Source organism: Caenorhabditis remanei, chromosome X (genome assembly GCF_010183535.1).
Source record: "Caenorhabditis remanei strain PX506 chromosome X, whole genome shotgun sequence".
Taxonomy (NCBI): Eukaryota; Metazoa; Nematoda; class Chromadorea; order Rhabditida; family Rhabditidae; genus Caenorhabditis; species Caenorhabditis remanei.
This window is the reverse complement of record NC_071333.1, coordinates 21,411,272-21,436,921: the sequence shown is the minus strand read 5'-3', so window position 1 is coordinate 21,436,921 and position 25,650 is coordinate 21,411,272. Positions and strand designations below refer to the sequence as shown.

The window sequence follows — 25,650 nt, the reverse complement described above, 5'->3', positions numbered from 1 at the left end:
AATGCTTTTGTTAAGTTCTTTTAATTCAATAAGCAAGAAACTTGAAAGAATTGTGTTGCCAAAAGGACAAAATGTTATTCCTGATGAGATAAGAAAGTGAGAAATTCTCAGAATCATGTTTGTTTCCACTAGACAGATTCAAGATTATTTGGCAATGCTCCCGAGTTTCTTGAAAAAGTGACAGGCATGCTTGTTAGGAAACTTATTCCGTTAAAAATAACAATTGAGGAATTGCTGCTAATTATTGCCATATTTTTTTTGCGATTCTGGTAAGAGTCAGTTTTAATTGAACACTCAGAATAATAAAACTATTCAGGTGCTTTAACCATATCCGAAAAAAGCAGAATACTTATGAAAAGTCGTCACAATAAATATTGTTTAGACCTTCTCAAGTATTGCCATTGTGGCTCTCCAGATAATTTCCAAACACGGTATGCTGACTTATTGGGAATTCAAGCAGTTCTACAAGAGAATTTTGAATGCATTGAATATATTGCACTAACTATTCGTATTCAAATGAAGCTCACTGGCCACAAAAAACTATTCAATGACATTATATTATAAATTTATCTTGTTTTAACTTTAAAAAAGAGTAGTTTTTTATATTTTTCTCAATTTTTATGTTTCATATTCATGATTTTTTAAATGTTGCATATATTCTCAATGATAACAACTTTGTTGTTTCAAATAAAATATTTCCACTGTTCTTATTCGCACAAATATGAGAAATGTCTATGAGAATATAAAAAGGATTTGTTATCACTAACAGACGACTTGAGGAATCGTCAGTTTTTGTTGTAAAACGGTGGCAAAGTTGAAAAGCATGGAGGAATTGAAGCAGTTATTATTTTGGGTGTTTGAAGAGCTGTTTTCTATTTAGATCAGTGATCAGAGGCCAATGAATACTTTTTTCTATGTATTCTTCATGATATTTTATTCCTTATCAGTATGCTTTAAAAACTTAGCAATTATGTATCAAGGTGTGTTTTGTTCCTATAAACAATCACCATTAAAATGGTTGGAAGACATTTAGAATTTTTCTGTTTAAATAATTATAGTTTGATAGCAGCTATTCTGCAATAGCTTAATGTAAGAAATTTCCACTGAATAAAAAAGGTTTCAATTCGTCAACTGAGTAGATCTTAAACTATCAATAACGATGTTGTAAAATAGTTTGTCAGTAAGAGGTAAGAATTAGTAGAATGTAATTAATTTGGTTCTCGGAACCGATTTTTTGTCTGATAGGTTACTCAACCAATCCTCAACTACATAAATGAACTAGTTGTATGGATTAATTGATAACCTATCAGACGTAAAACTTTTGAATAACAGAATATAATAGAATGTAGTAGCAAGAAAATCTCCGAGGATGTAGATAATAGCTGATTTGGAGACAGACAAATCAAGGAGGAGAAACAACAAATGTGAACACAGAATGAGACGAAAATGCAAATTAGCACCTAAATGGGCGGGACTTCGTATGACATTTTGGTGGATACGGTAGCTACGTAAGCCCTCTAACGGATCAGACTCAGGATAGAGATCTAACCATCTGGCTTTCTAATGATCCAACCTGCATTGAGTAAAAAGCGGAAAGATTTTATATTAAATTGTTATTTTTATTTTGTTATTTTTATTTTAATTCGATATGAAGGGCAAGGAGCCACTGATACAACCGAAGTGGATTCAAAAAGATAAATAAATATTTGATGGGCCGATTCTGGAGGACGCAAAATTAGGTGGTAAAAAACTATTTTTCCCTTTGGAAGTAGTAAAAAAGAGAAAAATAGTTTTGCCCTTTTTTTGCTACCTCGTGAATAGGCCAAAAACGAGAGAGGGAGGGGGGAGACAAGTAGAAACATTAATAGTTGAGGGGAGAAAGAGTTAGATACTTAGACAAATCAACATGTTTCAAGTTAGTTTTAAACGAACGGGAGGAGGATTTAACCGGGAAAGAAGAAACGGGTAGAGAGTTCCAACAGTTTAAAGTACGGTTGGTCAAGAACTGGGAGCTGGATTTGTTACTATTTTTGATATTACAACGCAAATAAAATGGGTGTCTTCTTAGAGATTTAACAGATGGAATAAATGTAAATAAGGCATTTGCACAATAGATCTCTCTGCTGATAATTGATTTATATATGAATACCAAATCGAAAACTAATCTTCTGAGCTCCAGAGAGTCCAGTCCACATATATCCAGAGCATTGAAATAGGATGTATATTCTATTCCAAACTTTTTGAAAATTCGATGAACAAATGACTTCTGAATAGATTCAATCTTCCGAATGTGAAGTTTGAGATAGGGCGAGAAAATGGTACATCCATACTCCAAGATAGGTCGAATATATATAATATAACATCTAATAAACACTTCCATAGTCGAATTCTTGAGAATATTGAAAAGCATATTCACTCTGAATTGAGATCTCCTTAAAATAATATTGACATGATGTGTAAATGACAGGTCGTCCGAAAAGAATATTCCTAGATCTCGAATATGCCTGACAAAAGGGAGTTTCAAACCTGAGATATTGAAATCCGGGGAAGTTTTGCTTTTGAGGTTGCGTGTCGAGAGTCTGAACGCAATAACTTCACATTTGTTTGGTGCGACTGTCATTTTCCACTGGGAGCACCAATCGGATATAGTAGCTAAATCATTTTTTTTTAAATGAGACATAATTGCCGGCAAACGGCGGAACTAATTATCAGATTAATTCACGACACACGAATATAACACTGCACCTGGATAGAGCGGCTTGTTCAAACGTTCAACGCATTGCACAAAATATGTCTAATTAATGCACATCGAGATGCAAATCTCACCATCTGCCCCGTTTCTCTTTGCATCAGAAATGGAATGAACAGGTAACAACGCACTTTTCAAAAAACCAGTAATAATGGGGTATCTACAAGTTTCACGCTGGTTTCTTGATTAAAAATATCAAGAATTAGATGCATTTAAAATCTTTGTCTCATACTACACTTGTAGTTGAAAAAAACTATAGTTAGTCAAAAACTTTGGTTTTGAAATCAAAGATAAGTTCCAAAGTCAGCAAAAATTGAAAAAAAAATTGTTTTTTTTTTGCAATGTATTACATATTTCCTCTTAACAGGTTATCGTTCATTCGATTTTTACTGTTTTTTTTTTGTAAAAACTTTTTCAACAAGAACAGCTAGGCAAAGAGAACAACTCGAATTTCTCGTGATTTCACTTTGTAATTTCACTTTGAAATGCTTGAGAAAGTGAATAATTCACAGCTCTGTAACCAAATGCGAATTGTGTTTATACAAAATAAGTGTCAACTACAAATATGAAATGCTAGTTCTGTTATCCATAAATAATTAACGTCGTGAGGCAATTAGTAGCCAAAAAAACAATTGAATGTTGGGATTTAACAATGAACAATTCAAACTAGATACCTTCATAACCAGCACGGTACATAGTTTTCCATTAAAAATTTTGGTAATTCAATTAAAACAATTTTCAAATGATATAATATAATTTTTCATATTTCACTGTGCCAAGTTTGTTAAGAAATTTCCTTGAATAAATGGTAGTATATCACGCATTATCTAAGATAATTCAATTCTTATACCAAAAACTTAAAAAGTTATGTTCAAACATCATATAACAGCAGAAAAAGAAAAGAAAAAAGAAAAAGCAAACGACGCCCCAGCCACCTCATTCAACTATCTCTTTTCTCGCTCCTCTCTTTCTTTTGATGTGTTCATTCGCACTTTTCAATGTTGTCGGCGCCCCATTCACTCGTGCCGTCGATAGCTCAGTTGGTAGAGCGGAGGACTGTAGAGTCAGTGGGTATCCTTAGGTCGCTGGTTCGAATCCGGCTCGACGGATTTCTTTTTTTCTTGTTTGTGTTGTTTTGGAGGTTGAAAGCGTTCTTTTTTGTATACACTGAGATGAAGATTTTTGTAGTAAATAGGTGAATGGATGATATTTTGTTTCCCGAAATGTCTGGAGCTGATTTTGAATGAAATTGTACTGCTGGGAAACCCAACAGTGAAGATACTAGATGATCATTAAGCCAATTTGTGTTTAGAGCGTTATTCGTGGTGCCAAGTTGATATATTTCTGTAGTGCTCATTCCCACGTAATCTATCGGTTATTATAAACTACTGGATTGAAGAATATGACAAACCGAATAAGAAATGATGTAATTGGAGAACAATCGTATCTGAAAAACAAAGGAAGATTGCAGAAAACAGAAGTAGGAAAACAACGGACGAAAGGATTTTCTGTCATTTTACTCCTCTCCATCTTACTTTTTTTTTGTCCCATTAACCGCACTTTTTTCGGATGCTCAATACAAGATATTTATTACGCTTAACTGCAAGATGCCGTCATTTCAAGCAATTTAATGATATGAAACAGAATCTATTGAACTCTGGATTCCCAGCAGCAGTCGAAACACTCAAGAAATGGCAGGATACTGTAAAGAGGCAATGGATTGTATCAGTGGGGGCAGTGTGATGTTAACAAGGAAAAGATGAACGAAATTTCGAAAACGTGTGAGGCTATTGATTTTAAGTAAGATGAACATCAATCTGAAATCTTTTCAACTTTGCAATTTTCAGCTGAAAGCAAGCAAGAACATAACCGAGTGTATTCAATGCTATTTTAGTGATAAGTTGAGATTTGTTCATCCGTTTTTTTCAGTTTAAAATATTTTCAGACTTTCAGTTGTCAACTGTGCAGAATTGTGCACAACTTAAGGCCAAGAAGCAATGAATTGAGAATGATTTAGGAAAGTTTTGTGGGGACTCTAATCTAAAAAGTTTCCGTGAGGTATTATGGGAAATGAGATATTTTGAGTCTAAAATTCTTATTTTCAGATCTAGGACTACGTCAGCAAGTTTGTCGGATGTCCAGTTCATTGAATAATTTTTAATTCTCCTTTTTCTCTTACTATATAAACAATTAACTTCATTTTTCCCTTTTCTGGTGAAAACTTTCGAGGTGTCAACTTATTTTCTAGTGCTTCGTTAATCTGGAACGAACCTATTCTCTGAAATACAAATTTTTAAAAAAGCGAAAAAAGAGTTGCCTGCTGCAGGCATCGAACCAATGTCGCCACGGCCACAACTTGGAGTACTAACCACTATACTAAATGTAAGCAGGTCGAAAGAACTCCGCCCACAATGACACTTTTCTTACCAGTGAAATGAAAAGTGGAAAGAGAGAAAAACGGAGAGAACATGTAGGCAACAATAACCGATCTATGCCAGAGGTTTCGTGGTGTAGTGGTTATCACATCTGTCTAACACACAGAAGGTCGGCGGTTCGATCCCGCACTAGAGACCTGATCATGGAGCGGATGGTCGATCATTATGACGACGAGTACGAAGTCGTTGACGAGTCGCCGCTTCCGTACTACATAAGAAAGAAGAACGGAGGACATTATGCTCCACTACAGCAACTATAATAATTTTCCTTCGAGTTATACAAAATCTGCCCCACGTTTTCTTCTAAAATGTAATCCTTCCAAAATGAATAAATAACTATTGTATTCGAGGATGTATTTTTTACAGTTTCATTTCAGATGTAGGGTACTTTCGACTGTTGACCAATGTTCAATACTTTGTATATTTAGAATCTCAACATTTCCAGTTATCGCGCTTTATGTTTAAAAGGGCTCATTGAAGGTTAGTCATTTCTGTCTTCCGCCGATAACTTGTCCACAATTACTACCTCCGTTAGCTCTTTCCATCTGGCTCCGCCCATTTTTCGCCCAGCATACGCCGCCGTCTCTTCTTTCACCGTTTGGACGAGAATCGGGCGGCACACACACATCGATCGGTTCTCTTTCCGAGTGGCGCCTCAACTTGCTCTTTTGAGTCGGTTGCCATGCCCCCGCGCGCTCCTCTTCTTCTTGAGTCCTCTCTTCCTTTTCATATTCTGCTAATACTACATCAGCCGGCTAATGAAGGGTTGTGTGAGCCTCCGGCTTTCTCAACAGCCGGGGAAGAGGGGAAGAGACATAGAACGGAGCCAGCAGGTAATGGTGGGGAGAGTGGGGCTCGCTCAAAGTTATCGATCTTCGGGGATTTGGCGGTAACAAGTCGTACACAAGGAAACATAGACAAGTTAGACTTTAAACGTCGGATGAATGCAGGGATGTTTTTAAACTTCAATCGAATATAAGAGAAAAGGGAGAAGGGAACAGAGCTGTTTGGGAGATTTAAAAGTTGTAGGGAAATCATAACGGAAGAGTTTCAGATGGGTGGTCCATTTTTTCTGAGTGGGTAGTCTATTTTTGTTCTAAGTAGGATGTGTCATCTTGTGATCTTGGGCACTTCATGACTTAAAAAAAACGTATGGAAAGAAAATATTGATCAAAGAGAGAAATTTAAATTCTTGGAACATTGATAGGAATGCCACGGGAACCGTTAAGCTATCTCAAATAGAAAGTTTACGGTAATTGTAAAGCAGTCAACCAAATATTATTTGGATTTTTCTACGAGTTCATGTAGAGTAGTCAGACCACATTCGGATAACTTTCATTCTTGACAGGATGACGGAACGTGTTGCCCACACAATGTATAGTGGCCAACCAAAGTTGCACAATGTCGAATGTGCATTGAAGTATTTCTTTGTTTTGCTACTAAGCTTCGTTATCGCGTCAAAAACATAAATAATTCGAAATTTGTCCGAACTCTCTCGGTCAGAAAATTCGAAAGTTAAATGATCTTCATAGTTTTTGAATATACTCTGAATTTACAAACAATTTGGGTTTCTATCGAAAAAATCTCCAGGAAACAGATGTGAGATATTAGTTCTTTTTTGAAGATTTTATAAGACCTTTGATAGTGCTATTGAACTTTCATTTCGAAAGTTACGGCTTTGGTCAAACCACTATATTTATATGAGTCAAATTTTCATTGAATAACTGCAAGAGTCTAATGTTAGTTGGCAATGAGTGGAGCCCATGAGTTTCGTGCGTGTTTTTGAAAATCGAGAATAATTGCATTATTATGCTTGAGTGTGCATATTGAAATACCTGTTCCCACTTTTTTCTCAGTCTATTATACTTTTATAAAAACTCTATGTCATTTGCAAAACGAAATGTTTAAAAAGTTGCAATTGCCGAGTTGTAAAATTTCGCCAAACTGATAAAATTTGTTCGTCTTATCGAATTCATTGATATTTATTCAGGTTTGTTGCAGAAAACCTAACAGTTTTTTTCATAAAAACTAAATTTTACACTTACTTAACCATTATTAGGGGCTTTTTACAACAAAATATAGATAAAATCGTGTTTGTCATTTTATGATGTCATTTTATTCAGCCTTCCGCCGGAAAATGTTCCTAAAATTGGGAACAGGCTGTGACAAAAAAATCAGAAACATCTACAAAAAGAGGTGATTAAAAGAGGTGACTGTCTGACATAAGAGTGGATTTCAGGAAAGAAAGTGGCGCCGCAAATTATTTTATAGAGGAGCATTAATTGAGATTTAAGACGACGGTGACGGAGGGAGTATAAATCAAGAATCTCGAGACGATTTAGATAGGAAGTATAGCGAATGTTACATCTCTGAAGAACTTTCCTGGTGAAAGATCGGAGAGGTTTTTCTAGTTTATGAGAGAGAATGCTAGAGGGAGAAGGAGAGTAGATAGCTGAGCAATATTCAAGAACTGGAAGGACGTAGGTGTTGAATAAGTGCTTGTAGAGAGGAAGGGATCGAGATCGGAATGACTTGAGTAGTTGGCTGCAGCGAAGGATAGCTAATGAGGAAGTTTTGGAGCTAATGAGGAAGTTTTGGAATGAGGAAGTTTTGGATGAGGAAGTTTTGGATGAGGAAGTTTTGGATGAGGAAGTTTTGGCAAATTGTGTTTTTAAAGTATATTCCACTGTTTTCCAAAAGTTTCCAAGATTTTAAGTAATAATCTGGAAAGTTACGAGAGCTCAAACTTTTTGAGTCGAAAAAATGGAAGAGGTGTCTGTAACTCACTGAAACATGTTTAGAATTGTCTGAAAAGTTGCGTAAGCACTATTCTGATTCTGATCAACTCAAATCAAAAATATTTTTGATTTTCGTCATCCAGCCATTTTTTACCATGGAGGGGTTACGTTGAAATGTATCAAATTTGGCCACTTTTTTGATCATAACTCACCTAGACAGTAGAATCTGGGGAAAGTCTTTATATTTACAGATAGCCAACACAAATATGTATCTTCCCATTATAAATTTACTTCGGACCGCAGTACTTCGTCATCCCGAAAAATCCAAAAAACATGAAAAAATTGACAATTTTTTCAAAAAGTGATTTTTTCTATATGATGCAGGAGAGCTAGAAAAAAGTAGTTATCTTGTAAAATGCACGAAATCAGGTTGGCAATTCATTTCTGAAGAGATTTTGACCCTATCTTTCGAAACAAAAATTTTCATTTTTCAACTTCAATCGATCGTTTAGGTAGGTCAAAGGGGGCGGAGCCTAATCTGGTATGGTATAAAATTCTTAGAATTCCTTGCGTAGTAACATATCAAAAAAATCAGCCGAAACGGATCACTTTGGTTTATGTGTAACATGGCCTGTAGGCCCATGCTCGAGCCAGTCAGAGATTATCTCTTAACACCTTTTCCGCTTTCCGCCGATTTTTTCAAAATTCCGTTTTCCGCCAAAAAAATTCATTCCGTCAATAATAAAAAAAGTTTTTTGAGAGAGGCCGACCTCCTCCCCTTCTTCCAACGTGCGGGGCCGACCTCCTCTTCCTCCAACGTGGGAGGCCGATGTTTTCCTCTTCCACCACGATAAATGCGACGTTATTTGTCATTGTCATTGGCGCGTTTCTCGATGCGAGCGTTTCTCAATGGGCGATTTTCTCATTCTTCATTTCTGGTCGGTTTCGCATTCTTTGTCATTTTTTCTGCGGTTTTATGTTGCGTTTGTTTAATTATCGTTACTGCTCAAGATACTTTTTTTGGCACTGCTCCCGTTACTTTTTTTATTCAATTTCGAATTTTCAGTAATTCATCTATAAAGCAATGGGTAGTTTCAATAAGCAAGTGGATTGTCCGGTTATGACAGGTAAGTATGCCTATGTTTTTTTCATTTTCAATACTTCGTTTTCAGGCGAATCTTCGTTTTCGCTGAGCAATCAGTCTATCGAACAGTCTCGTTCTACGATAAACGCAAACTTGCCACTTTTGGCGGATTTGGAAATGTTAGAGCTGAAAAACATGGACAAAGATTTTACATTTATCGGGACCATTGGTATCGCTGACTTGGCTGCCAATCCAGAAATAGCAACAACGTATCCAGAGTTTCATAACTTCATTACTCATCACAATCCAAGCTGTCATGATCCATCAAGTTTCGACGGATATGTCATGGAAGAAACTTTGGAGGCGCCTTCGGTTGAAAAGTATCGCAAACTCTTCAACGAGATGTTGCATTTGATGTACTTTAACTGTCATCTGACTGTGAGTGGTCATATACATAAAATTTCATTTAATTCCAATTTTCAGCATGTCAATGAACAGCGCAAAGCTGAGAGCAGTGAGCTCCTTGACAAAATCAATACACTGCGTATGTTGATTGACTCCTCAGTGTCAACAGCTCAAAAAGTGAAGGACGATGGCAGTGAAATGCAGAAAGAATTCCGTGGAGTGTACCCGTATAAATCAAAAATAGACGACACTCAGGAGGGATGCGATAGCATCGAAGTGAAGTATAATTGCGGTGAACTGCAAATCGTTCGCACTCCAACTGTCGTCGGATCCTCAATGCAAACGCCGCCACCAAAAAATTATGAGGGGGATGGCCACTTCGAGCATTTGCAAGTTGAAAGCATCAAAAAAGAAGGGACTCCAGTTGCTGACGTAACTCACTCACGAAGATCAACTTCATCCAGAAGTCTTACTCGTCCAAAGCACACATACGCACCCTACAAAAAGAATCCCACGAGAAGACTCATCAATGAGCTTTGTCAAGTCTCCGCTGACACGCCAATCAAGCAAATCGCCGCCGGATTATCGAATCTCTCAGTTTCTCCACTAGTTCCCATAGTGAGTTGCTTGTCCAGTATTAACAATTTTTTCAGAATATGAGACTATATTATCAAAACAAAAAAGTGCGGTATTTTTTCTCACGACAAAATGCAGACTCGGCTCAAAATTGCTCCTGAGTGCATTCTGACGTGAGAAAAAATGATGGAACATTTTTCTTTTTCAACAATTTCGAAAAAACATTACAGCATATTTTGCAGAACAAGGAGATCAATCATCACGGTCTGCCCATCCACAACACTTATGAACGTTCACCATTTGCTCCGGTATCTCCACCCAACAGTAGCCACAGTGGAACCAACAGCAAGACCGACAACTCTGCCAACGACCGCCGCCAACGTTCTGTATACTCTCCTGATAGTAACAATTCTGAATCTCATTGATCGCTCTAATTTCTTCTTCTCACAAAACATATTTAACTAATTTTCTAGTTTCTTCATTATTGGTTAATAATTTGTTTCTTTTTCCTCTATTCCCAGTTTTAAAGTATACGTCCCGTTGGAAATATTGTGTGTTTGCTCCCCCATAGAAATCTCCCACACTCGCCCCTCCCCTTATTCTCATTACATTTGTGTCAAATGAATCTTTTTTGTTTCTTCACAAAATACTAGTTGAAACATTGTAGTAATGAGCTTAGGTTTTTAGTTAACTTTTATTCACATGTTTTATTTCACTTTCGAATTATTTTTTTTAAGTAGTTGTGCCCAAACAGTTGTTTTCAATGCAGTAACACGAAAACATCTTTTCTTATAATATTCAACATATCTGCTTGTGTGCCCGGATGTCGCCGACTCTTCGGTACTAAACAGTTTGTAACGACGAAATTTAGAGAGATCGCTCGGAAATTTGTCCCGTATGATGCCTGTACTTTTCGAATTTGAAATTTCCGATTTTGACGTCTTCTGTTTCTGACGACTCCAGCACTGCCCACCCTGACACTCGCCGAAAACATTGCCTATCTCAATGTTCGCGGCCGCGCCAATCTGGCATAGCGGTGAAGAGGAGTGCTCCCTAGCGACGAGAATTGAAACCCCGGGTTCGCGAAATCTTTTTTGTCTTTTTGATTAGTAAAGAATCTAAGTATTTTCAGAGCTCTCATTTCTTCTTCTCACAAATGATAAATTAACTAATTTTCTAGTTTCGTCCTCATTGGTTAATTATTTGTTTCTGTTCCTTCTTATTCTTTGGAGGACTACCTTCTAGTAGTGACTGCTCTGAAACTCATCAATAGCGCGCATTTCGTCTTCTATCGTATTAACAATGCAACTGAATTTCAAGTACCTTCTTTATTGGTTAATCATGTGTTTCTGTTTTTTAGAATTCAAAGTCTTCAAGTTTACGACCTGTTAGTAATATAATGTCTTTTGCTCGCCCATAAAAGTCTCCCGCACTCGCCCTTATTCACGTGAGACTTTCAGTTTTACTCTCGTTTTTGTAAAATATTTCAAATTTTTATAGCTCCCTGCTTATATTCTTTTTGTAGCTTCTTACTTTCACACTGCCTTGTTTATTCCATAATTTTACAAAGCATTATTTCAAACAATTGCATAGTAATCTAATATAAAAGTGAATGTACCCCCAGAAAACCTTTTTAGTTGCAGCAACACGAAAGCTGCATTTTATAGGGTGCACCAGCACACAAATCTGAAGAATTCAGGAAGCAAGCTGCAAAAACACATACACTTTAAACTATGAAAATACTTGGTTACAGTAACCAGTGAATTTATTCACAAGAATTAAATAAAATAGAACAATGGCAAAATATAAATAATTTTTAACGACACGAAGTCGATTATTTTTGATTTCAGAATTTAAAAAAAATCATGAATTTAGAAATATCCCGCATTGTATCCGGAAGTCGGTTCGTAGTTCTGTTCCGAGAACTTCTGACGACGGTTACGATTGCGAGGTCGGGAACGGGAACGACCTCGTTTACTTGGCTTTGGATATGGGTCGCGGGCTGGGTGTTGACAATAAATGGAGAAATCAAATCGATGCGCATCTGATCGTGGCTTGCCATTTGAACTCGATCTTCCACTTTTTCGAAAAGCCGGAGGCGGGTCTGTAAAAAACCATAATTATCATACTGAAAGAACATGAGAGAATATGAGGCAGATAAGAAACGAATGCTGTCATTATAGTACGCCCAGTTTTCAACTTTCTTTTTCAACTTGTCCTCTTTTTTCCTCGAAATGTTTTGCTAGATACCATTGGTTTTTGAATCGTTTCCTACACCCTACTGTAAAAATTTGGTTTTCAGAATCGAAGTGCAATGAACGACTATTTTGTCTACTTTTTGTGTTTTGGTAAGAAAGCCGATTCGCAACCACCACAAGAAATAATTCAAAGAAATGAGGTACATTTATAAAATTAGTTATATTGCCTCAAATATTATTATTTTTCAGATCCATGAAAATGCAGATTCAATCAACGGGGGTTCAAATGAGCGACGAGCAGACGACCAAAATGGTGGAGAGCGTTTCGAAGTGGAAGAGAGTTCCACAGGTGAAGTTGAACGAGAGGAGATAAGAAGAGCCCTCGAGAGAGGAGCAACAGTTACACGGGTTGAAAAAATATGTATTATCCCGGACCCTCCAAGAGCACGAAGAAGCACGATGATGTCGGCGGATGGACAAACTGCTCATGATTGAATCATTCAGAAAATGATATTATTTTTGAAACGGGTAGATCGGTTAAATCAAAAGTCATTCTGAATGAAAGTCTGAAGATCGGTCTAGAAGAAGCTATCCGCGGGAAACAGTGTCATAACTGGAGCCACTTTTTCTAGACTGATTTTAAGACCTACCATCAAGATTTATTTTTCGATTTTACACGAAATTCTACTTCTATCTATCTCAAAAAGATTAACATTTTGAAAATTATTCTATTCCCTTTGATCTTACAAACTCATTCTCTATTGTTTCTTTTCAATACTCCTGAGTAACACCTATTCGTTCTAGGCAAAGAGAAACCGGGTCCATCAACTAAGCCTCCAGGTCCAAAAGGCCCCTTTGTTTCTATAAGCTAGAACTTCCAGGTCGTTCTCTTCATTTAATGTATTTCCTTAATAGCTCCCTACAAATACACATTTGAGTGAAAATGTTTCCAAAAATTCGGAGTTTCCATTGTGAATCGATTCGTATTAATTGAAACACGAAAGAGCATATTCGTAGTTATTTCAAGCTCATCAACCGAATTTTAAAAACACTTTCATATAACTGGACTACTTGATTTTCTTATTTTTTCTGATTTCACATTATTGTTGTTGATAATTCATCCCCGCCCCTCTCATCTAATGTCTCCGATTAATTATCAAAACTTATTTATGTTCAAACCAATAAACTATTTCCCAATAAAAACAAAATGCTTCAAATTTGCTTATATGTATTTATCTACAGTAACTTTTCCGACTAAAGCGACGTCTTCTGTTTTTGAAACGTCACGTTGGATTTCACAAAGTTGAAAAACAGTGTGTTGTAATGATGGAGAATGGGAGTTAAAGTTCAGTGCAATTAGATTTTTTGGTGTGCGTAAACAAGAGTGATCGTGATTTTTTGTCACAAACCACATTTATTAAAGTTCGCTTTTTGATTTGGAACAGATATTCATTGCAAACATAAAAATTTTCTAATTTTCTTTTGAATCCATTTTAACAAGAAAAATTAGAAATTATGAAGATAAGAAGTATAACCGAGGCTGTTATGCAAATCTAAGGCGTGTAGTTGAGTTTGTAGATGCAAATTTGTGGAAAACCTGGCAGCAATATGTCGGTGACATTTACTAAAATGACAGCTTGGGAACTCAATACCCCAGGTGTAGGTATAATTATATATACCTGCCTGTCTCCCGGCCTTCGTTGGTTTATCCGGGAGGCATCTGCTCAATTAAGTATTCACCTTCTCAGAAAAGTATTCACATGACCGACTGGTCACAGGGTCCAGGCAACCCCCTTCCCCTTACCTTCTGAATATAAGATGAATATGTGAAATAAAACAACTTGGGAATCATCAATTGTTAATCAGAAGTCATCAATTGTTTTTAAAAGTTTTACCTGTAAATTTTTTTGAGGATATAATACAAATCTAATCGTTCAGTTTTATCAGGATATGTATTTAAATTGGGCAGTCTTACTTTGGTATTTTCGATTAGAGAGAAGAGATTTGGTAACGATTCATATTATCAGGTGAGGGCAGTTGATTGTACATATGAATACAGACGCTTTATCAGATTCTAGAAAAACTACTTAAATTGGAACGAATCACGCGAGTCAATTTGTCAATGCAACATCTCACGCGGCCATGACGAAAGTTATATATTTCTCGGCGTTTTTTTTGATTAAAGATCGCTATATTGTCTCAAAACAACAAGACGATCTTGCATCTTGGCATCTATTGATATCTCAACGGCTTCACAGTTGTAGGGAACCGGGACAAGTGGTTTGTGGTTTAAGTAGATTTTGATTATTTTTGATGATAGCAATCAGATTGCAAATTGTTTTTCTATTGTATGAGATGCTCATCAAAACACGATCAGTCCAAATTTGTCTCGTTCAATCGGATTTTAATTAATGATTTGTAAAAGTATGTAATCAGGTTCCCAGAATTGATTTTCAACATAAACCCTCTTCAATTTTGTCCCAGCAACTTTTCCCAAGATCTGGAAGAATATTCCGTTCTATACCGGCTTGAAGGCAAGCAGAGTCATGAGAATAACGTTTGATATCGTCTGAAAAAGCGACGAATTGGAAAAACTCTTTAACTTAAGTCTACCAAATTAATACTTTTCCTGGTTAACATCTTTTCTAAGGGATTGAATTCCATCTGTAAAGTTTAACGGATCCCTCGATAATCAAATTTCCCCTACTCTCTCGTTCCACAAGAAACATTAACAAATCCACTATTATTTTGTCTACAAAAACAATTTTGAAGCTAATACTAAACATTAATTTCGCCAGTTTTGAATACCATATTATACTTTAAGCTGATGACCCTGTTGTCCTCTAATCCTGTATAAATATAGTACCCATCTGGGCTTCCTCCTACGCTCTCCCTTTAGCCCGCATTAAAACAACTCTTTTCAGGCTAGTATTCAAAAACTCACTTCATCAATACCACGAAGACTACACATCGTCATCACAAAATCTACAGTAATCCTTCTCTTCCTCTCCTCTCCAGCCTTCTCATGGTCTCTACAAATCAAGGAGCCGGGGGCGGGACAAAAAAGTCTGTAATTATCAGTGTTAGAACATGAGAGAATATGAGAGAGATAACAAACGAATGCTGTCATTATGTGGCTCGAGCTTTTTCACTTTTTTCATTTCTTTTTTTCGAACTTGTGTTAGAAGTTTCTCTCCGGTTTCTTCCCGAATAACGACGTTTATTTTTCCATATTACACGAGCAAGTCAATTTCAGATGGCGTGCCTGACTGAATGGATCAACAGTTCCATCTCATATCTCTGCTGCCGCAGCGGTGTCAAGAGGGCTACCAGCAACGAAGCTCCGGTTGTGGCTCAAAATGGAGCGACCAATGGGTCTGGAAACCAAACCCAAAATGGAATCCAGTACGGCATTCAGAACAAAGTTTCTGCTGGAACCCAGATTATCACCGAGAACGTACGTTTTAGAAACGTAGTGATTCTGTATTATTGCCGTATTTCAGGCTGCAGCGGTTCAGTCAGGAGACACTGGAGAGGCGTCAGCAGCGCCAACTTCATCTTCATCAAGAGAGCTACCAGATCAGGTATACCAAACTTTTGTGTTCTAGTGCAAGTTCTGAATTTTGCAGAAATCGAATGGAGAACCGGAGAAGCCGGCACAGGCTGATACATTGACTAAGAAAGTCAAGGCTCCAAAGGTAAGAGGAATGATCAAGCCTCTGTGTCACAGATCGAAAAAAAAATCTTTATTTGTTTTCAGCCAAAGGCTACAAAGCGCTTCAGAGTAATGCCAGTTCAAGTCTCTCTGGACATCGTGGAGCCAGCACCATCGACAGAGCCTCCAGTTCAAAAGCGACTCCTTTGCTTCTACTAACTTGATTTTTCATGATTCTTTGACCAATATTTCTTGTTAATCCCCTCACCCAACATTTTATCTTCTTTCAGATGAAATTGTTTCCATAAATTCAGAACTTTTGAACTGAATCGATTTGAAAACATTAAAGCCAGAAACGTCTTATTGGAAACACATGTTTACAGAACGGTGGTCTCGTCGATTCATTCTTTCAACCAAATTTTGGAAACAGTTTCAACTTTCCCCACAGTTACTGATAATTTTATTTCCATTCCCTTGACTTTTCTTTTTGAAATTTCATCACCAGTCATCTCTGTCAACCTTCGACTGTTTTTTTTAAAATAGTATTAGAGTCCTTCCGACTTCTTTCATTTTTCATACGTCTTGGATATGGTCGAAAATCTATTTTGTTTACTGGGAATGTCTTCGCCAGATTGACGTGGAATGTTTTTCGAAACATCAGGGTTCTTAGTTAACATTGAAGAAAACAACCTGAAAAATGCAAAACCGGGAAAAGGTTCTGAGGAATTACGCATTTCAAAGTGGGTTAACATGTGACACGAGTAGGCTATCACGGAAAATATGAATGTATTTATACTTTTTCAAACAGGTAACCATATAATTATGACGAGCATAAAGGGAAAACATGTTTATAACATTTTGGATAAATTGAGCCGTACTTAAAATAGACTACCATGACGTCAAACGATGAATTAAGAAACGGTTTTCAATTTAAGTGTTTTGTGTTAAGAACTGCCGTTTAACAGACAAGCGAAGTATTTATATTTGGAACACCAGCATTCGGTGTGTAAGTTCTACGAGTATTGCATCAGAACAATGTGCAATCTAACAATTTCTCCCGAGTTTCGGATCATTCTTCAGACGCTATACACTACACATCATTTCGGATTTGTGATATTATATCGTATCCAGAAAACCTCTATGAGCACGGCATGTCGCATTATTCTTCGAGATCTCCTATAGAAACGTAGTATTAGAGATTCCGTTTTTATTTAAAAACGATTTTTCTCTATGAGCACATTTCCTTGAAACTCTGCTACAGTGCGTCCAATATTGATAGGACCCCCTAGATTTTGGGCTTCTAGGCAGAACGGGTACAGATAGAAAAAATCTAAGATGACTATTAGATTCAGGGTACAAAGAAACTACAGATGCCATATTTTCATTTTTCTACTACTCTTCTTATAACCGCACTACCAAAATTCACATTAAAACAAGTTAAGACACTTCCTCCATGTCTTGGACACAACTCTCGAAAATATTGAAATTTGGTCTAACTGGTTCGAGAATCCCGGGTATAACTTTCCAGAAAATGAATATTTTTACAAATCCATTGTTTACTTTTATCATGAATGTTTTTTTTGGGCAAACATTTCATTTTGGGGTTGAAAACGCCGCAATTATGAAGAAATGAACTAAAAACAACAGTGAAAGAATATTTCGATCGATTAAAAAAGTTTTCCAAGAAAAAGATTCTTGAAAATCAACTGAAAATTCAATTTTCGAGGTGGTCTTATTAATATTGAACGGATGAAAAAACGACTTTTTGGTGGTGCGCTTATAAGATGAGCAGTAGAATCATGAAAAATTGGAACCTGGGGGTTTTTCTGTATCCTGAATCTAATGGTTATCATAGATTTTTGTACCTGTACCGGTGCTGCCCGGAAGCCCAAAATCTAGTGGGGTCCTATTAATATTGGACGCACTGTTTTAAAACTTGCGTCAGTTTTTAACTTATTTCAAAACTCTTAAAACCAACCGGCGTTAAATAAGGAGGGATCGGTTTTATTAGAGGCGTTGTCCTTTTGAATGTGTTGTATTAAGGTTTTACGGAAAATGTTCTGTGATGTTCTCTTTATTGATTTTAAAATGTTATTTTTTATTCATTCTTTTTGTTAGTTACTCCAGTTATTTAAACAATTTTCTTCACTATTGTGAATTAAAGCATCAGCACTTTTTATTCTTTTAGAGATTTTTCGCACCAATGGCAAACTATTAACACCAGGAAACTCACGTCTTTTAACATATCAAAAGAACAAAGACAAAAACTGCCTTAAAATCTTTGCAGACAAAACCTGCCACAATTGATTCATGATTTTGAGTTTTTCAACTATCTTTGTTAAACCGTGCATTCAAATACATTTTACAAACTATGGAAACACAGATCTTAACGACCATGTCGTCATGCCAGACGGTTGGTCACACAGAAGACTTACAATGCACATTGACAGAACGATTGCCCAGTTAATGCCCTCTCACCGAATGAGTAACTGATAGAAATATTGGTCTGGTCTTCTGTCTATTTCCATTAACTTTTAAGCGAACAAATGAATAAGCCAACCAGATGAACTAAAGTTCGATGAGCTTCAAAAAAAAATAAAACAAGGAGCTTCACTAAAAAATTTTAACAAGAGAGTAATCAATATGCCAAAATACACGCAACACAATTCAACCGACAATGTTTACATTTGATTTCAGTATTGCCCATTATCGTATTCGTATTTTCATGAAGACCACCCTTCATTTCTTCTTGCAGTGTGTACACAGAGATGTGCTACGCACTTGCTAATCTTCAGAAAACCGCACATCTCCTTCTCCCCCCCCCCTCCTTCGAATGTGTCTCATTTGTTCCTTCTGCTGGTCATCCCACTCTCTTTTTCCTCCATTACACCTCGTTGCTCTTCCTTTGGTTGGTTGTGTTCTTTATTTCGCGAACGGCCTCCTTCGCCAAGAATCTAACTGTGGTGTATTTGCGACGTTGGGTGGGCCGAGCATTTATTGAATAATCAGTAATTTGTGTTTTATTTTGAAGTAGAAAAAAGTATGTTGTTTCAATCCGAGTAACACAAATTGAAAAACATAAAACTTGATAACATGAAATATTCTTTTGTTTCCAAGTTTTTAAATTTCCTGTAAAAAATAGTGCAAACTTCATGTTTTTCCTTTCAAACTACTCAGATATTCCTCTCCCAGTTTCTATTAAGTATTCACTGATCTTTCTTTCAAAATATTCACTCACCATTTGTCTCTTTCCCTCCGCACTCAAGAATATTAATCTGCCACCAATTTCTCACACCCTACCCCCTTCGACAGTGGCAACCCGATTTATTCATTAATCTTCTATTGATTCTTTTTTTCCTTTCTTGTAGAAATTAAAGAAGCTAATAAGGTAGATAATTAGAATATTTGTAATACGCAACACAATTTTTCACTCAACTAATGAACGAATGAAATCAAAAATATTTTTTTATCACAAGCAGTCCGAAAATCATACTACATCACAATAGATTAGCACATTTCCGAACAAGTAACATATTGGCTTACGATGTTAATGATTAATATTTTATTAGAAGTTTTTTTTTTTTTAATTCAGACGTAGTTCTCTTCTTATTCACTAGCATGGCTCAGAAACTAGTACACGCAGATAGTGTGTCTTGCTATTTTTGTTCGAGGTGAAATCGTGAGAATACTTTATTTCTTTTACATTTAAGTAATGTCATTCAAATAAAATCAAAAATAACTCTCACCCTGAGAATAGAAATGGTACCGCTATTTTTTCAATTGTCAAACCCGAACACGAATACAACTTTGTTGAACAGCTTTTTTTCTTTGACTGCACCCCACCCCAGTTTTATTTCCTTTTTTTGCTACCTCCCACCATAGGTGCGTTTTTGTTTTTCTAGCATTTTTTATTCTTAAAAACCTTTTTTCAATAAGCTAACCTCTGAATCTCAAATTTCTTTTTTTTAAATCGATTTTTGCCGTCTTTTTTGACTCAACCTAATAACACCATTCACACGCCCACACCCGTTTTCCTCTCATCTCTTATTTTTTGTATCGTTTTTTTCTGGATAGTTTTTGAATTTATATTTATTTCTATCAACAATGATATAGTTTTATGTAAATGTTTTGTGGTTTTTCTGATCATTGGAGGTCATTTTATCGATGAATCACCTCCTGCCGTCCTGTCTCTTTTTTCCGCTTTCTCGATAAAATTGAATGTAAACGTTCAGGCTTTTGTATTACTCTTCTGTTTTGGTTTTTAATTCAGATTGATATCAATCATTTCTAAACTGATTTAAAATGTCCTCTATATTAGTTTACTTATTTCACTGTGCTATTCCCCTCTTTTTTTTTTAAATTTTTGTTACCCCGCTTTTCTCACCTCAACCCATCCTTTCATTGGTCTTGTGAGGGACTGGAAAACTGATAAATATTTTTAAAAAAAACTATCTTCCTCGTTTTTATCTTAGAAAATATCATGGACCTGTCTCTAAATTTTCTTTTTCCCATATTTGATCTGACCTTGTTCCACTGGCATTTGTGACACTTTCTGTTTCATTTTATTTTCTCTTGTTTCATTTTTCTTCTACAAGCCTTTTCATTTACAAGTAAGCATCTTTTTCTTGATAGTTTTGATTTATAAGCTTGTGTGTTTTTTTTTACATCTTTAACTTATTCTATTGCTAAAAAAAAGTTTGTTTTTTGATTTCTGTGTCACTTTTTATTTTCAGAGTATCTGAAATTATAATTTTACGGAGCGCTAATTTCAATGCAACCTCGACGGAACATGAGCGCTTCCTATGGTTATGATCAAATGTACAATCTGTCAACCCAACTTCCACAACAAAATTTTCGAATCACCATCAGAAATTCTGCAGTTCAACATAAAGATTGCTCGAGAGATGTAAGTATCAATTTTTGATATTGAATTTGACAGTAAACATTTTGAATAATGAAATTCAGAACTAAAACTTGACCATTTGACATGTTGGAAGATTTTTGGTTTTTCAGAGCCAAAACTACGGCTGTTCAAACATACAACTATTTTCAACTTTTTCATTTTTTTTCAGCGAACTACACCAGTCCCAATGGATCTTGCCACAACTCCATCCCCGGTGCCACCTCCAGCTCGTAGAGGACCACAATCAGAGTACAACCGACTATTCCGAGAAGTCGAAGCAGCAGCGAGAAGGAGACCACAAGAAGGAGAGACATGGGAGGAGGTCCGCGAAAACACTCAGATGGCCTGGACGCGTTTGTTGGCTTTTGAAAGCAACAAAAAAGGATTGGATTACCTGGATAAAACTGCTGAAGCTGCAGTCGACAAGCTCTGCCCGAACTGGAAAGAACCAGGCTATAAGCCACCAGTCAGAACTCGTTCATCGTCGAGAGAACCACGAAAAGATGAACCTCCAATTCCAAAAGGAGAGTTCCGTCGGCACAGTGAGCTCTCCAGAGTGGTTCGCAAGCCACGATCAGATGCGCATCGATTTGATTTCTCCATTTATTGTCAACACCCAGCCCGCGACCCATATCCAAAGCCAAGTAAACGAGGTCGTTCCCGTTCCCGACCTCGCAATCGTAACCGTCGTCAGAAGTTCTCGGAACAGAACTACGAACCGACTTCCGGATACAATGCGGGATATTTCTAAATTCATGATTTTTTTTAAATTCTGAAATCAAAAATAATCGACTTCGTGTCGTTAAAAATTATTTATATTTTGCCATTGTTCTATTTTATTTAATTCTTGTGAATAAATTCACTGGTTACTGTAACCAAGTATTTTCATAGTTTAAAGTGTATGTGTTTTTGCAGCTTGCTTCCTGAATTCTTCAGATTTGTGTGCTGGTGCACCCTATAAAATGCAGCTTTCGTGTTGCTGCAACTAAAAAGGTTTTCTGGGGGTACATTCACTTTTATATTAGATTACTATGCAATTGTTCGAAATAATGCTTTGTAAAATTATGGAATAAACAAGGCAGTGTGAAAGTAAGAAGCTACAAAAAGAATATAAGCAGGGAGCTATAAAAATTTGAAATATTTTACAAAAACGAGAGTAAAACTGAAAGTCTCACGTGAATAAGGGCGAGTGCGGGAGACTTTTATGGGCGAGCAAAAGACATTATATTACTAACAGGTCGTAAACTTGAAGACTTTGAATTCTAAAAAACAGAAACACATGATTAACCAATAAAGAAGGTACTTGAAATTCAGTTGCATTGTTAATACGATAGAAGACGAAATGCGCGCTATTGATGAGTTTCAGAGCAGTCACTACTAGAAGGTAGTCCTCCAAAGAATAAGAAGGAACAGAAACAAATAATTAACCAATGAGGACGAAACTAGAAAATTAGTTAATTTATCATTTGTGAGAAGAAGAAATGAGAGCTCTGAAAATACTTAGATTCTTTACTAATCAAAAAGACAAAAAAGATTTCGCGAACCCGGGGTTTCAATTCTCGTCGCTAGGGAGCACTCCTCTTCACCGCTATGCCAGATTGGCGCGGCCGCGAACATTGAGATAGGCAATGTTTTCGGCGAGTGTCAGGGTGGGCAGTGCTGGAGTCGTCAGAAACAGAAGACGTCAAAATCGGAAATTTCAAATTCGAAAAGTACAGGCATCATACGGGACAAATTTCCGAGCGATCTCTCTAAATTTCGTCGTTACAAACTGTTTAGTACCGAAGAGTCGGCGACATCCGGGCACACAAGCAGATATGTTGAATATTATAAGAAAAGATGTTTTCGTGTTACTGCATTGAAAACAACTGTTTGGGCACAACTACTTAAAAAAAATAATTCGAAAGTGAAATAAAACATGTGAATAAAAGTTAACTAAAAACCTAAGCTCATTACTACAATGTTTCAACTAGTATTTTGTGAAGAAACAAAAAAGATTCATTTGACACAAATGTAATGAGAATAAGGGGAGGGGCGAGTGTGGGAGATTTCTATGGGGGAGCAAACACACAATATTTCCAACGGGACGTATACTTTAAAACTGGGAATAGAGGAAAAAGAAACAAATTATTAACCAATAATGAAGAAACTAGAAAATTAGTTAAATATGTTTTGTGAGAAGAAGAAATTAGAGCGATCAATGAGATTCAGAATTGTTACTATCAGGAGAGTATACAGAACGTTGGCGGCGGTCGTTGGCAGAGTTGTCGGTCTTGCTGTTGGTTCCACTGTGGCTACTGTTGGGTGGAGATACCGGAGCAAATGGTGAACGTTCATAAGTGTTGTGGATGGGCAGACCGTGATGATTGATCTCCTTGTTCTGCAAAATATGCTGTAATGTTTTTTCGAAATTGTTGAAAAAGAAAAATGTTCCATCATTTTTTCTCACGTCAGAATGCACTCAGGAGCAATTTTGAGCCGAGTCTGCATTTTGTCGTGAGAAAAAATACCGCACTTTTTTGTTTTGATAATATAGTCTCATATTCTGAAAAAATTGTTAATACTGGACAAGCAAATCACTATTGGAACTAGTGGAGAAACTGAGAGATTCGATAATCCGGCGGCGATTTGCTTGATTGGCGTGTCAGCGGAGACTTGACAAAGCTCATTGATGAGTCTTCTCGTGGGATTCTTTTTGTAGGGTGCGTATGTGTGCTTTGGACGAGTAAGACTTCTGGATGAAGTTGATCTTCGTGAGTGAGTTACGTCAGCAACTGGAGTCCCTTCTTTTTTGATGCTTTCAACTTGCAAATGCTCGAAGTGGCCATCCCCCTCATAATTTTTTGGTGGCGGCGTTTGCATTGAGGATCCGACGACAGTTGGAGTGCGAACGATTTGCAGTTCACCGCAATTATACTTCACTTCGATGCTATCGCATCCCTCCTGAGTGTCGTCTATTTTTGATTTATACGGGTACACTCCACGGAATTCTTTCTGCATTTCACTGCCATCGTCCTTCACTTTTTGAGCTGTTGACACTGAGGAGTCAATCAACATACGCAGTGTATTGATTTTGTCAAGGAGCTCACTGCTCTCAGCTTTGCGCTGTTCATTGACATGCTGAAAATTGGAATTAAATGAAATTTTATGTATATGACCACTCACAGTCAGATGACAGTTAAAGTACATCAAATGCAACATCTCGTTGAAGAGTTTGCGATACTTTTCAACCGAAGGCGCCTCCAAAGTTTCTTCCATGACATATCCGTCGAAACTTGATGGATCATGACAGCTTGGATTGTGATGAGTAATGAAGTTATGAAACTCTGGATACGTTGTTGCTATTTCTGGATTGGCAGCCAAGTCAGCGATACCAATGGTCCCGATAAATGTAAAATCTTTGTCCATGTTTTTCAGCTCTAACATTTCCAAATCCGCCAAAAGTGGCAAGTTTGCGTTTATCGTAGAACGAGACTGTTCGATAGACTGATTGCTCAGCGAAAACGAAGATTCGCCTGAAAACGAAGTATTGAAAATGAAAAAACATAGGCATACTTACCTGTCATAACCGGACAATCCACTTGCTTATTGAAACTACCCATTGCTTTATAGATGAATTACTGAAAATTCAAAATTGAATAAAAAAAGTAACGGGAGCAGTGCCAAAAAAAGTAACGGGAGCAGTAACGATAATTAAACAAACGCAACAAAAAACCGCAGAAAAAATGACAAAGAATGAGAAACCGACCAGAAATGAAGAATGAGAAAATCGCCCATTGAGAAACGCTCGCATCGAGAAACGCGCCAATGACAATGACAAATAACGTCGCATTTATCGTGGTGGAAGAGGAAAACATCGGCCTCCCACGTTGGAGGAAGAGGAGGTCGGCCCCGCACGTTGGAAGAAGGGGAGGAGGTCGGCCTCTCTCAAAAAACTTTTTTTTATTATTGACGGAATGAATTTTTTTGGCGGAAAACGGAATTTTGAAAAAATCGGCGGAAAGCGGAAAAGGTGTTAAGAGATAATCTCTGACTGGCTCGAGCATGGGCCTACAGGCCATGTTACACATAAACCAAAGTGATCCGTTTCGGCTGATTTTTTTGATATGTTACTACGCAAGGAATTCTAAGAATTTTATACCATACCAGATTAGGCTCCGCCCCCTTTGACCTACCTAAACGATCGATTGAAGTTGAAAAATGAAAATTTTTGTTTCGAAAGATAGGGTCAAAATCTCTTCAGAAATGAATTGCCAACCTGATTTCGTGCATTTTGCAAGATAACTACTTTTTTCTAGCTCTCCTGCATCATATAGAAAAAATCACTTTTTTGAAAATGTTCTCATTTTTTTCATGTTTTTTGGATTTTTCGGGATGACGAAGTACTGCGGTCCGAAGTAAATTTATAATGGTAAGATACATATTTGTGTTGGCTATCTGTAAATATAAAGACTTTCCCCAGATTCTACTGTCTAGGTGAGTTATGATCAAAAAAGTGGCCAAATTTGATACATTTCAACGTAACCCCTCCATGGTAAAAAATGGCTGGATGACGAAAATCAAAAATATTTTTGATTTGAGTTGATCAGAATCAGAATAGTGCTTACGCAACTTTTCAGACAATTCTAAACATGTTTCAGTGAGTTACAGACACCTCTTCCATTTTTTCGACTCAAAAAGTTTGAGCTCTCGTAACTTTCCAGATTATTACTTAAAATCTTGGAAACTTTTGGAAAACAGTGGAATATACTTTAAAAACACAATTTGCCAAAACTTCCTCATCCAAAACTTCCTCATCCAAAACTTCCTCATCCAAAACTTCCTCATTCCAAAACTTCCTCATTAGCTCCAAAACTTCCTCATTAGCTATCCTTCGCTGCAGCCAACTACTCAAGTCATTCCGATCT

General features: G+C 36.8%; 6 protein-coding genes across 6 annotated transcripts; 4 read left to right on the top strand and 2 right to left on the bottom strand.

Moving 5' to 3' along the window:
* Positions 1–9,006: 9,006 nt before the first annotated feature.
* GCK72_026280 (uncharacterized protein) lies at positions 9,007–10,412 on the top strand (the record flags this gene model as incomplete). The annotated part of the gene is made up of 4 exons (XM_053736801.1): positions 9,007–9,049; positions 9,095–9,444; positions 9,490–10,029; positions 10,230–10,412. 4 exons carry the CDS (start codon positions 9,007–9,009, stop codon positions 10,410–10,412), a joined length of 1,116 nt encoding a protein of 371 aa, XP_053580367.1.
* A 1,889-nt stretch (positions 10,413–12,301) lies between these two features.
* On the top strand, positions 12,302–12,680 carry GCK72_026279 (uncharacterized protein; the record flags this gene model as incomplete). Its single annotated transcript, XM_053736800.1, has 2 exons — positions 12,302–12,385; positions 12,435–12,680. The coding sequence occupies 2 exons, from the start codon at positions 12,302–12,304 to the stop codon at positions 12,678–12,680; spliced, it is 330 nt and encodes a 109-aa protein (XP_053580366.1).
* Positions 12,681–15,441: 2,761 nt separating this feature from the next.
* Positions 15,442–16,059, top strand: GCK72_026278 (uncharacterized protein; the record flags this gene model as incomplete). Its single annotated transcript, XM_053736799.1, has 4 exons — positions 15,442–15,642; positions 15,689–15,769; positions 15,815–15,883; positions 15,946–16,059. The coding sequence occupies 4 exons, from the start codon at positions 15,442–15,444 to the stop codon at positions 16,057–16,059; spliced, it is 465 nt and encodes a 154-aa protein (XP_053580365.1).
* Positions 16,060–20,611: 4,552 nt separating this feature from the next.
* Positions 20,612–21,494, top strand: GCK72_026277 (uncharacterized protein; the record flags this gene model as incomplete). Its single annotated transcript, XM_053736798.1, has 2 exons — positions 20,612–20,746; positions 20,913–21,494. The coding sequence occupies 2 exons, from the start codon at positions 20,612–20,614 to the stop codon at positions 21,492–21,494; spliced, it is 717 nt and encodes a 238-aa protein (XP_053580364.1).
* On the bottom strand, positions 20,917–22,360 carry GCK72_026276 (uncharacterized protein; the record flags this gene model as incomplete). The annotated part of the gene is made up of 4 exons (XM_053736797.1): positions 20,917–21,088; positions 21,138–21,181; positions 21,253–21,515; positions 22,288–22,360. 4 exons carry the CDS (start codon positions 22,358–22,360, stop codon positions 20,917–20,919), a joined length of 552 nt encoding a protein of 183 aa, XP_053580363.1.
* Positions 22,361–22,940: 580 nt separating this feature from the next.
* GCK72_026275 (uncharacterized protein) lies at positions 22,941–24,345 on the bottom strand (the record flags this gene model as incomplete). The annotated part of the gene is made up of 4 exons (XM_053736796.1): positions 22,941–23,123; positions 23,324–23,863; positions 23,909–24,258; positions 24,303–24,345. 4 exons carry the CDS (start codon positions 24,343–24,345, stop codon positions 22,941–22,943), a joined length of 1,116 nt encoding a protein of 371 aa, XP_053580362.1.
* Between the last annotated feature and the right edge of the window lie 1,305 nt (positions 24,346–25,650).